This window comes from Asparagus officinalis, chromosome 1 (assembly GCF_001876935.1).
Source record: "Asparagus officinalis chromosome 1, Aspof.V1, whole genome shotgun sequence".
NCBI classification, from domain to species: Eukaryota; Viridiplantae; Streptophyta; class Magnoliopsida; order Asparagales; family Asparagaceae; genus Asparagus; species Asparagus officinalis.
Window position 1 is genome coordinate 116,218,193 of NC_033794.1, and position 14,323 is coordinate 116,232,515.

The 14,323-nt window shown below is 33.6% G+C and overlaps 1 protein-coding gene across 1 annotated transcript in view; it reads right to left on the reverse strand.

Annotated features, from left to right (window-relative positions):
- The window catches only part of LOC109839989 (ribonuclease 3-like protein 2), a gene marked incomplete at its 5' end in the record, with an annotated part of 37,586 nt that continues 24,595 nt past the window's right edge, over positions 1,333–14,323 (reverse strand). Inside the window, one exon of the mRNA XM_020408466.1 lies at positions 1,333–1,720. Within this exon, the coding sequence (XP_020264055.1) occupies positions 1,555–1,720 (166 nt within the window). The remainder of the gene's footprint in view (positions 1,721–14,323) is intronic.

The window sequence follows — 14,323 nt, forward strand, 5'->3', positions numbered from 1 at the left end:
GCATAGATGCATCGAAGGATTGTCGGTTGTGTTTGTTGCAATTTTCCCCTTTTCTAAAAGGTACCCACGAATAAATTAATGGTATATGCTTTGTAAATTATATGTGAAGAGGGACATCGGTATGCTATCGGATAAAGGTTTAATTAAGCCTAGTGGGCATAATCAGATGATTCTAGATCCTACGTGACTCGTATCTCAAGAGTCAAAATGTGCTCAAATGCATGTTTTAATAATTTCCCAAGAATAAGCCAAGATTACCAGGAGATACAAGTTTAATTAAGCGTTTCCAAGCCTTACTTTGTTAATAAATTCTTTTTAAAACTAAAGTATTTAAGCTTTTTGCGCACCTTTTCCCTCTTAAAACAAACTTACAAAAAAGCAATTGAATAAATTTAAAGTTTAGCTCTTTGTTGCTTTCAGTAAGATAAATATCAACAATTGAGGCCTGGCCTAGTCGCTATCAAGCATACATCGTGATATCTTTCCTGCCTGGAAAAAGAATATACAAAAATTGTTAAGAAACCTTGTGAAAAGCTAGTCCTACCAACAAAATCATGTGGTAGTAATGCAAAGCAATTATAATTAACTTTTGTTCAATGCGGTGTCTAATGAGTTTATTTCCATTTTATGATGAGCGAGTGATTGGCTAGCACTATGGGGGGATATAATGCTGCGTGCAACTAACAGATCAAGCCTAATTCCTCTCTCATGATTAGCTAACATCATGGAGAATAACCTTACATGATTCCTAAAAGATGTTATTTCTTGATGGTTCAGTTTAATTTAGATTTTTGACATTGAATTTAGTCTAGTTTTCACTCTACAATGTAGTCCTAGCAGTAGATCTCAAGTAGAATAGAGGCCTGCAGTAGATCTCAAGTTATTCTGCAGCTCCATTGGAAATCTATCAATAGCGCAATGCCCAAAAGAATCACAGGACTTCTGCACCTTAATAATTCAGCTCATATAGATTAAAATAAAATAAAAAAAATTCTTCATCCAACCTTTAAAGGGAAAAATGAAAAGAAAAGCACCTAAACAAATTTGTATCTCATTATTCAACCATCTAGTTCTTTTAAGGGTCATTTGCTCCATTTAATAAACAAATATGAAGAGTCTAAAGAAAGAAAATTCCCAAATTATCCATATTTACCCAAAACTACAGTTGGAATTGTAGAACATCAATAAGAAACCGAATCTTTCTTATTTTGAAGCATAACATGCTTTTAACCGTACCATAACTATGAGCTACCAGCTCTATACCAAAAAGAGCTACCCAAATATGGGATGCATTATGAGCTTACTTACACCCATATTTTTTTTCCCCTTATGAAAATGTGCAAAATTAAACTATATTATCGGGTTCGAACATAGAATTAGATGATTATTCGTTCACTATTTGACCCATTCACATAGGATCTCACACTACAAGTTAAACTAAACCCTTGAATCTCCATCAAGATAGATACACACAACATTAATTAGCTGGACAAATTATAGAGATAGAAATGATAAATAGTCTCTTTCGTTATTCTTGAACTCATGCTAAATTTCTCATCCTTTCCTAATTTCAGCTAGCACCTTTGCAGCTGCTGAATTCTCCGAGTCTCTAATTCTTGACTTCAGATCACCAACTTCGAAGTACTCCTTGTTTGAAATCCTAACTTGAACAGAACAGGCAAATTTCTTGTCATGAGGAGGCCCTTCTTCTCCTTCCATTCTGTACATAAATTGGTAGACATGAAAAATCTAATGAATTTGTTTGCATTATCAGTAAATTTTATTTTCAAAAAATAACTTTAAAAAAGATGTACAGGAAAATGTTATGTAGATCATGAAATATGTACATACATGTACTCTGAATGAAGAGAATGGATGAGCTAAACCCAATACATGTTACGTGTAAGGTTTTCGTGACACAATAAGATCCGAAATACTGAAGCAACCAAACATATAAGACCCAGTTGATGCTTAAGCGGTATATTATATTTGCTTTGTATAAATGTATACATTGCCATAATTGCCTATGATCTAAATATTGCAACCCAACAGTATACAATTTATCGCATATTTACCATTATGCATACAAACTTCAAGTCTTAGATTTTTTTCTCGAATATATTACACATAATAGAGTTAGAAAATGTATGTATTAAAAACCATCGGCTTTTCTCCATAAATATATTGTGCACATTAGTACATCCAGCTGATGCTTGAGAACCATTATATTTTGAAGAATTAGGATTCTTTGTACTAGATATTATTGAAGTCAGATGCATCAGTTAATAGAAGCCAATATGAAAAATTAGAAGGTTTATCAATTTTGAAGATATTATCTCATCTTTTAGGTTCAAGATGGTGTTACATAGATGCATGATGTAGGCAACAAGTATCAAGAAGTGACTTACACATGACCTTTTTTGAGTGTTTAAAATATGGACACAAACTTTTAGAACTACTTTCTCTTGGACAATCACAAAGGGAGGATAAGGAAAAGGAAAAAAAAAGATAGTCTTTAACTTTTTTCAAAATTAGAATTTTTAATTTTAGTAGAACTTTTCTTGTAATCCTAACTATAAAAATCAAGCTATTGGCTATGATTTTAATTGATTTAGAAATCTTTATAGAATCCAAGTATCAGGATAGTTTTTATTTTAGTACTATTAGTTTGTAACCTACTACTACTACTGTAACCAATAAATACTAGTTTTCCTTCAAAGGTTTATGTATGTATGTATGTATGTATTTATGTATGTATATATGATTTTCATTAAAAAAAAATTATTCAAATTCTCATGTGAAAAGTACTTTTGAAGGTGTGAGACCTTAATTGGCTTGAGATCATTGACAGACTGTGAGGCCATTTGATCCAGGGAGCCTAGAATCTTAATTTCCTCCTTAATTTTTTGTTTTTCCCTGCTTTTTTGGTCCCCCATCACAAACCTTCTGTTTTTTCTTTTTCCAAAACCATGATCTCTCTTGAGGGATGTTACTTGAGGAATTTAGAGAGACTAGGTTTTATACACGTGCAATGCACGTGGTTAAATATTATGATTAAGTATTTTTTGATTACTTTCTAACTAAAATTTGTTCCTCGGTTCCACTTTAATAGTTTATGTTCACTTTTGTCTCTAAACTAATTTTATATTGTGATTATTTATTTTCTTTGATGTTTGTTTAAATGGGCTACACCCAATTTAAATTTTCATGTTGATATTTGAATTGATAGAAAACAAATATAATTTAAAGCTAATTTAAATTTTCATATTATTTTGACCGACATGAAACCAAGCTTTACTTGAGAAAGTATAATGTTGCAAAAGTAAAAAATATTAAAATAATATTATACAAGGAAGGTGAATATTTAAAACTAATAAGGCAAATTGATTGGTTAAAAGTATGTTTTTTTTTTGTGAATGGAAATTTTTATTCACTACCAAAAATGCGAAAGTTTAGTACACCTCAAGATACTCAGATTAGCACAATATATCTGAGTAACAAACAAAAAGAAATCTACAGACCCCCTTAACAGAGATTACAACTTCCACCTTCAGGGCTATTGAGAACAATATATAATATCTCCATTTTAATTTCTTTGATCACTGCATCCGCACCTTTGCTTTTCTCTTGAAACAGTCTTCTATTCCTTTCTCTCCATAAAATGTAAACTGTAGTGACCATAGCCATTTTCTTAAGTTTTTTGAGTTAAACCCTTACATCTCAGACAGGTAGAGAACCAGTGCACACATTGATTCCAATTACAGGATTTCCATCTACTTCGGAGCCAATCCAACACATCATTCCATATGTAGCATGAAAAGGGACATTCGAAAAACAAGTGATCCCTGGATTCCAACGAAGCAGAGCATAGGCAGCAGGAGTTAGAGTTTGCAATCCCCCACTTCAAAATTCTGTCATGTGTCAACAATCTATCCTGAATTGCTAGCCAGCATATAAAAGAGTGCTTAGGGATATTCAGTCTCTCCCAGATAAGCTTCGACCATGCTACATTATTTGCACTTGGATACAAGCACTTATATAGAGCAGAGAGTTTTATTTTTCCATCCATACTGTAGGAATATATCATATTCTTCAGGTTATCCACCCACACAAAGAAATGGCTCTGTCTCATGTCTTGAGCAGTTGCCTTTACATCCATGAGTCTCCACTCCTTATATTCACATGCCAAATATCTCTGTTCTTCAAATATGTACCATGGATCCACTTAATCCATAACAGCTCCTTGTTTATATAAATATACCATATACACCTCAAGGCAGATGCATAATTCCAAATAGGAGCAGAGAACAGTCTCAATCCTCCCTGTTCCTTAAACATATTTTTCCCATGATACAAGAGGAGTTCTAAATTTTTGAGTTGTTTTTCCCCATAAAAAACCTCTGCACAAAGCATCAACCCTCTGCAAAACCTTAACTGGGAGGATAAAATTTAAGGTCCAGTAAATTTGAATCCCCAGTATCACACTTTTGATCACTTGTATTCTACCTGCATATGAGAGGGTTTTATGTTTCTGCCATGTATTGAATTGGTCTTCTATCTTTGTAAATAAAAGATTACAGTCCAGGTAAGACAATCTCTTGGATACTAGGGGAACACCTAAGTATTTGAAAGGCAGTTCACCCAATTTGAATCCCAATAGGTTGATGATAGAAGACTTTGTTAGATCATCCACACCCCCTAGGAAAATAGAACATTTATCAGGGTTGGCTTCAAGACCTGAAATATTCCCAAACTCTTGGACACACTGGTGCAGTTTCTGTATTGAGTAATGGTCAGCTTTGGAAAACAAAAGGAGATCATCCGCAAAGACCAAGTGAGTGATTTTGAGCCTCTTACATTTAGGGTAAAATTTGAACATCCTGTCATGATATAGAAGATCTAACTTCCTTGAGAGATACTTCATTCCTAGGATGAAGAGATAAGGGGAGAGGGGGTCACCTTGCCTTAAGCCACGTTCACCTTTAAAGTAGCCATGTAGAGATCCATTAAGAGAGAATGAATAGCTTGGTGAAGTGATACATGACATAATCCATTTGATCATAGAGGCTGGAAAACCCAGACCTTGAAGCAAGTCTGAAATGAAACTCCAGCTTATGGTATCGAATGCCTTCCTGATATCAATACTGACCATAGCTCTTGGAGAAATTTGTTTCCTGCTGTAATTCTTGATCAACTCATGTGCAAGCATAATATGGCTTGAAATTTGCCTCCCTTTGACAAAAACACTTTGTGCTTCATTAACAAGGCATCCTATTACTGTTTTCAATCTATTAGCTAGCACTTTTGAGATGAATTTATAAATGCAATTACAACAAGATATTGGTCTAAAGTCAGATGGTGACTTTGGGCACTTTATTTTTGGAATAAGGGAGATAGAAGTAGAGTTCACCATACCAAGCAATTTGCCATTCTTGAAAAACTCATGAACAGCTTGAGTGATTTCCTCTCCAATGGTTGACCAAGAAGATTTGAAGAATGACATACTATATCCATCAGGTCCAGGAGCTTTACTTTCAGATATAGAGAACACTGCTGATTTTATTTCATCATTGGTTACTGGAGCACCAAGGGCAGCAGCCTGTAAAGATGACAAGCAAGGCCCTAACTTTATAATACTCATATCAAGAGGAATTGTGTTCACAGCTATCCCCATAAGCTTTTTGTAGAATGTAACAAATTCATTAACAATTCCCTCAGCCTCAGTGATTCTCTCCCCCAGACTATTATACAGAACAACCACCCTGTTATTATGCTTTCTGGATTTTGCAACGTTGTGAAACAGACTAGTGCACCTGTCACCTTGAAGATTCCATTTAATCCTGGCCTTTTGTTGATAAAATGACATTTCACAATCAATGAGATTATTATATCTTAATAAGAGTTCTTTTTCCTGTGATATAAGCATAGGGTGGAAAGGCTGATTTTGCAGTTCCCTTTGAGTGTCCTCCAAAGCAATTTTAGCTCTTTGAACTTGTTCACTTATATTATAGAAATGTTTCTTGTTTAAAGTTTTAAGAGCCCCTTTCAGCAGTTTGAGCTTTTTGCACACTGAAAACATTTTGCATCCTTGAATAGATTCTTTCCAGACTTCAGAGACTGTGGATACATAGCTATGATGGGTTGTCCACATTTTGAAGAATTTGAAGGGCTTTTTTCCTTGGATATATTCTTCATAGATTGCAATTTGAGCAGGTGAGTGATCTGAGAAACTGGGAAGGAGAAATTCAACATGACTGGCATTGTATGTATTAATCCATGCATCATTAACCAGAGCTCTGTCAAGTCTACACCAGACTCTGGAATCAGCTTCTTTCTTGTTGTTCCAAGTATAAAAACATCCAAGAGTTTTCAGGTGAGAAAGTAAACAATTCTCAATGAAGTCTTTGAAGTCCTTGGTATCAGCCTCAGATAGAATTGAACCCCCTAGCTTCTCCTCATTGTTTATCATAACATTAAAATCTCCACAAAGTAACCAAGGATGATTACCAATACTTTGCTTAATTTGAGTGAGCTCCAACCAAAGATCTCTTCTAGCTTCCATCTGATTGAAACCATAGACTGAAGTAATGATACAGCTAACTTTTCCATCAATTGATTTAACTGTACATGTAATGTGTTGATCAGAAGATTTCAAGAATTGAACCTCCAAAACATCAGGGTCCCATAGTATAAGAATTCTTGCTTTGCCTGAACTCCTGACATTTGATATCCAGCTCCAACTATTAGCAATTTTCTTAGCTACTGCTGGAATCATAATATCTTTAATTTTAGTCTCAATTAGAGCAATGAAAGAGGAATTATATTGATGCTACTGCTGGAATCATAATATCTTTAATTTTAGTCTCAATTAGAGCAATGAAAGAGGAATTATATTGATATAGGTGATGTTTAACCAAATGCTTCTTAGTTAGTCTCAATTAGAGCAATGAAAGAGGAATTATATTGATATAGGTGATGTTTAACCAAATGCTTCTTAGAGGATTTATTCAATCCTCTAACATTCCAGAAAGTTAGGTTCATGCTCGTTTGATTTGATCCCCTCTATCCAAAGTAGAAGGGTCAGTTATCTCTAAGAAACCCAAAGGGAGAAAAGAATTAGCTGAAGAAATATTCCCTTGAACCAATTTTCCAATATTGCCTAAAGCACCTGCACTCCCATATCTATGCAATCCAGGCAATAAACCTGTTGAATTGCGAACGTGCACAACATGCACAGGCTCTATGAAGTTTGTTCTTAATCATTGATAGACTTCACAAGTTAAAAGTATGTTAAAACGATACAAAAGAGAATATGAAGCTTGTTCTTAATCATTGATAGACTTTATAAAAAATTATAAATTAAAGATTAATGCTAACTCTAGTATACTTTCATATGATAAAAGCATCTGCACAAGTATATAAAAGTACTAAAAAAGCTCATGGAACTCCCTTCTGAATATTTCTATATTCACTCAAAATAATTAAATTATTCTATAAAATATTCAAAAAATATTATCTTTTATTCCTTATATTTTATTATTTATTGAGCTAAGATCAATCTTTCCTCACCTTTATCTTTTTTTCGGGCAATTCTAGAGTAGTGTCTTCATCATCTACTCGATTGTGATATCAGGCTAGAGTTGTATTTTTTGAGTCTAAGAAGTCATCCACTCATTATGCACACATGTATAGCAAAACTTATAAGTGTTCTATTTGTGGCCATCAAGGTCATTTAGCTAAGTTTTGTTATGATGCACACAAACATAAGAATGCTAATGTTCCTTGTACATCTCATATAGCTTCTTCATCTTGTACACTTACACATTCACATGCTCATTCTCACAAAGTTCATCATAAGCATGCTAGTGTGTTCAAGTGTAATTATTATGGTCGTTTTGGCCATTTGGCAAAATTTTGCTATGATTTGAAAAAGACTTCACTTTTGCCAAATAATTTTAAAAGACCACAAAAGTTTAAATGTGATGTTTGTGGTAGAATTGGACATCTTGCTAAATTTTGTTTTGATTTGCAAATCACACCTCTGACAAAAATCAACTTATCGATTCTCGTCAATAGAACGATAAGTCCTCAAAATTGCCCTGATCGCAATATTTTTTCCTGTCACGTTAAAATCACACCTCTGACAAAAATCAACTTATCGATTCTCGTCAATAGAATGATAAGTCCTCAAAATTGCCCTGATCGCAATATTTCTTCCTGTCACGTTAAAATAACACCTCTGACAAAAATCAACTTATCGCTTTTCGTCAATAGAACGATAAGTCTTCAAAATTGCTCCGATCGCAATATCTCTCTTGCTAAGTTAAAACTACACTAGAGTTGTATTTTTTGTCCTGTTATCTTTCGTGGGCTCGTTAATCTTTTATCTTGTCATTTAACTTCACGAAGAAGTTACATATATTTCCAATGCTCTACACAAACTTCTTAAAATACAGACTTTGATTTTTTTTATTTCAATGAGAATAAATATTAATCGCATATATATGAAATTCTTTGTGTTTCTAATTTATTACTTAAATAAGATTAAGAGTTACATCTTTTTTCTCTACAATGAATTCTTTCGATGTGCATCCAATAAGAGTTTCCGTTACGTTAATAATATTACATTTGCTCTATCCCTGTCATTTTCCACAAAGATCTAAACTAAATACCTATATTTTTTATTGCCAATTTGTGTTAGATTATAATATTAATATTTAATTTTTTTTAATATTTAAAGAACAAAGTATGAAATTTATGGATGCTTACTAATTTTTCTTATATCTTCTAAAGAGAATTCTTCTTTGATTGGGATAAAGTTATTAAATTATTATTCAATGTAACTCAGCTTGTGCTTCTTTAATATACATGTCTTATGTTAATACCAATTCAAATAATTTATGGACGTTTTCTAAATTTTAGATTTATTTTCGTCATTTTTCCATTTGTAATAGAATTAGCTTGATTCTTTTGAATGATATCTCTAAACATTCTGATAATTTCTCTATACATAATTCATTGTATTCTTTTCCCCAATAAATATTATTAACATCAGAGATTAATATTTTTAAATTATAAGTAATTAATGCTAAGCTATTATATTATAGTCTTTTATCATTTTTATGGATTTTTAACATCTATTAAATAATGTTACTAATGTGTTTTGCTGGTCCAACTTATTTTATCATTTTTATGGATTTTTAACATCTATTAAATAATGTTACTAATGTGTTTTGCTGGTCCAACTTATTAATAAAATTTTATGCAATTACAACATCTATTAAATAATGTTACTAATGTGTTTTGCTGGTCCAACTTATTAATAAAATTTTATGCAATTAGAGATTTATATGGTAACAATAATTTTTAAACTATAATATTTTTTAAATTTTTATTCCCTAACCAGATATTTTTAATCAATTCTTATTGATTTTGTTTACCAGTATCAACTTAGACTATCTTTAGATGCTGAAAATGGATAGCAAACCCTAAATTGGAAATTAAATATATATATTTTAATGAAAGAATACCTAATAATTACACTTTTCTTTACCAAGTTTTAAAATTTTAGCTTTTTTGTGGTTTTGAACTTTGAGGGTGTGATTTGTAATTTTTAAAACTTTAGGAGCATTTTAAAAAAATATTTTTAAGTTTAGTAGTTGTAACTTCTATATTTCATGTGTCGGTGGTAATTTTTAAATGTCATAATATTTCTTACAACTGCGAAAATTTGAGGTTGCTTTTTACAATTGTTAAAATTGTAGATTAATTTTTAAAAATTCAAATTTCAGCGGTCTACCAATAGTTATCAAATTTGATTTGTATTGGTTATAAATTTTAAAATTTTAGTTTCTTATGATTTTTAAATTTTGAAAGAGTTTTTTCTACAACTTTTATAACTTTAAGGTTAATTTCGGTAAATTTTAAATTTTTAGGAGCATGAGGGTAATCTCTTGAATTTATCTTTTTTTGTTTGCAAATTTTAAAAAATTTAAAAATAGAGTTGTTTTTTTATAATTTGATTTTTTAAGGGTATTTCTATAATTTTTGGGACATTGAGGGTGTTAATTAAAAATTTTAAATTCTTTGGAGGCTGCTATTAATTTCTTAATTTCATGTTTATTGTTTTAAGTTTTGAAATGTTAGAAATTGTTAGGTGCATTATGGTAATCTCTTGAATTCATCTATGTTGTTTTTAGAGATTGTTGTTAATTTCTTGATTTCATGTTTGTTGTTTTAAGTTTTGAAATATAAAAAATTTTCAGGTGCATTATGATAATCCCTTGAATTCATATATGTTGTTTTCAAGTTTTAAAATTTTAGAATTTCATGTGTTTGTTTGTAATTTAAACTTTTGATGGTGTTTCTATAATTTTTGAGATATTGAGATGTTAACCGTAAATTTTAAATTCTTCATAAACTGCTGTTAATTTCTTGTTTTCATATTTGTTATTTTAACTTTTTAGACGTCGGGATAGTTTTTATAATTTTAAACTTTTCGGGGTATTTTGTGCAATTTTAAAACTTTTAAGTTTTTTGCAATACATTATGTATTATAGTACGTTAGCTACGTATAATTTCTTTATCTTGACAAACTAATACCATGAAGATATTTTATATATTTTATTAATATTATTTTTTTAAATTGTTAAGCTATAGATAGTTCACGTAGGATTAGGATATGATATAATTATGATTATGATAGATTAAGATATAAATAAAATATTTAAAATAGTGAAAGGTAACATTGACCATAGAAAGATTTTTAAAATTGTTAAGCTATAGATATTTCACGTAGGATTAGGATAGGATATAATTATGATTATAATAGATTAAGATATAAATAAAATATTTAAAATAGTAAAGGGTAATATTAACCATAAAAAGATTTTCCCGAACTCGTGCTTTTAAAGGGAGTATGATAAATTAGCTCTCCTTTTTATTCTATATATAATTGAAGTATTAGAACAACTCAGAACACATAATCAATGTGGTAATAAACTAAACAACCCTACTAAAAGACCACTGTTCTCATAACCCTACTTTCTCCTCTTACAGGCTGAAGAGTACATATATCAAATGTGCCCAAGCTTGTCACAAATAAAATCTTGTGTTTTCTCAAAAGGCTTTGTGAAAAGATAAGCCAACTGATGCCTTGATGATACATTTTCTTATCATGCACAAAATAACAATCAATCTTAATGTGTTGTACGCTCATGGAACACAGAATTGCGCTAAATCCAAACTAAATCAACCTGTTACTAATCCAAACCAACTCACACATCACATTCACTGTCACACGATATTCTGACTTAGCACAATATCATGACACCACACTGTTCGAAAACATTGCTGCAAACTTTGTTTAATATCCGCTATCCTTTGTGTGTTGCCTATGATAAGGTCCTTCATATTCGCAAACTTTATAGTTCTATATCAGCTTTTAACTACCATATTCAGATTGAACACCACAAACTTTTAGCATCCAAACCAATAGTGTGTTTTAGTTCTACTAGTTCTTGTGCACGTGCAATGCACGTGCAATGCACGTGGTTAAATATCAAAATTATTTTTATGTTTATTTTCTTACTATAAAATAAGTCACATTTATGTTAAATTAAAATCTATAAACATGAATTGTTACATTTACTATAAATTTTATTTAAACATTTTTAAAAAAAAATTTATGAAATAGATGATTATTTTGAAAATCTCTTGGGGCCAGGAATAAACAACTAACAAGTTTGCAATGAAAGATAGAGGAACATAGTACATTCTTAAGAATTATTAATCTTTACTTAGTTTGTTTATAATTGATACGAGTCGCCGTGCGAGCACCTTTGATCGTTGAATTATCAAATATGGGGTTGAGAAAAAAAATAGTAAAGACACAAAACAATTCCATTAGCAAGAAAAATACATTCTTTAGATTATGAAGAATTAAAAGATTACAAAATCTCTCCCTCACAATCTCACTAGAATAAAGAACAAACCTCTCTATTCTCAAAACTCACGAATTGTACTCCACCGGCTTATAATCTGAGTGCACAACCACCTCCTTACCCAACTAATACACCCTTCAATGCTTGATCGCCTGATAAAGTGCATAAAACTCATTGTCGTAAGTCGGGTAGTTCTGAATAGCACCCGTGAACATCTCAGAATGGTACTCCACCGGCTTCTCATTCTGTATCAACACGGCACCTATAGCATAACTAGAAGCTCGGTCTCTACCTCGAAGGTCATCTACAAATTCGAGAATGCTAATACTGGTGCCTCTGAAATCTTCCTCTTTAGTAACTGAAAAGCCTCCGCATGCGTCCGACCTCACTCAAACTGAACATTCACCTTCGTAAGGCCACGTAAAGGTGACGTATAAGTAGAAAAATGTCGAATGAACTTGCGTAAATATTGAAAAGTCCACATGAAGCTTCTCACCTCCGTTACTATCCTAGGCGTCGGTTATTTCGTGATCACCGCCACCTTGCTTGAATTCATCCTCCGCTGGCCTTTCCCCACAATAAAGCCGAGATACACTAACTCATCCTTCCCAAATTCGCACTTTTTCCCGTTGAGCTTCAGTTGTCCGTTTTGCAGCACTTCAAACACCTTCTCTACATGAACAAGATGTTTCTCCCTGGTCCTGCTATGCACCAAGATATCATCGAGGTAAACTATCACAAAATCATCTATAAAAGGCCACAACAAATCATTCAAGAGCCTCATAAAGGTCGCTGGAGCGTTGCACAACCCAAACGGCATCACCAACCACTCGAACAGACCATGCTTGGTCTTGAACGCAGTCTTCCAAGTGTCATTCTCCTAAATCCTCACCTGATGGTAACCAGACTTCAGATCTAACTTCGTGAAAAACCTCGTCCCCACTAACCGGTCCATAAGATCATCGATCCGTGGTAGTGGGTAACGATTCTTGACCGTTATCTTGTTGAGCGTCCGGTAATCCACGCACATGCGCCAGCCTCCATCCTTCTTGGGCACCAACAACATTGGCGACCCACAAGGTGGACAACTAGGCACTATCACTCTCGTCTCCAGAAGTTCCTGAACTTGCTTCTTGATCTCCTCGGACTCCTGTATGGATGTGTGGTAGAGGCTTATATTCGGTAGAGAACTCTCCCGTCAACATAATCTCGTGCTCCACACTCCGTCTCGACGGTAGCCCAGTGATCTCCGAAAATAAATCTGCATACTTGGTCTTCAACCTGTTAAGATCTCCTTTCTGAAGCTTGCTTAAGGTAATCAAGCATACTCTACTCAGCTGCTCCTCATAAGGCCTAATGAACACTAAAACTTCTTGTTTGTATTCACAAGCCTTTTTGCCGGAGTCACTGTCACCAAACTCGTCTCCTACAGAAGATATGCTGAACAAAATATGAACTGCTCGACATCCTTGGTGAACATATACTTCTGGGTCCGCCTATCGTAGACCGCGTACCTATCCCATAAATAAGGATTGCCCCGTATAACCTGGCAAACATCCAATGGAACGATGTCGCACGTGACCTCATCAATATATGACTCGTGAAGTGCAAATTTGAAAGTCCATTGGTTGATCACACTCAGTCCCGACTCCTTTTGAATCCACCCTAAAGGAAAGGGCTTCAGATGCTTGACCGTCTTCAGAACCAGCTTGTGAACCAAGGCCTTGGATATCAAATTCTTCTGGCTCCCTGGATCAACGATGGCATCAACCAAGCTAGTCTTCACCTGCAACTTAAGAACAAACAGCTGCTCCCTAGGGTCTCCGTCTTCCTTTACGGCCTACTTCTCTGTCGTAAGGTTGAGACTGTTGTTAGGCTTTGTCATCCCGAGGACTTTCTTCAGACCTTGTGCTATCATGTATGTCTTTTTCTCCTCCTTCAACCCCTTCGGCTTCAGATGAGGATACTTCTCTCAGCATCGATCAGTTACGTGCCATGTCTGCTTACAGTGACTACAAGTCAATCCTGCCTTCCCTGGGTCGCCCTTCTTCTCTTTCTTAGGTTGGGAGCCACTAGACTTGCCTCCCGCTTGTTTGACATCCCCCTTTGTCTCGTTGTCTTTCTTCTGCTTGCCCTCACTGACAATAGTCTTCACACTCGCCTCTGTAATCGACTCAACCGTGAATAGCTTCATCTCCTTCCGAATATATTCGTTCAGACCTGCCATATACTTCATGAAAATAGAGTACTCCTCTGTCGCGATGTTAAGGACCATCACCTGCTACTGGAACTCCGTGTGTATTCTTAAACAATCTGATTAAACCTTTGGCACAAGCTGTACCACTTGTATCAATGCTCTTCAAGGAATCCTACCGGGTAGA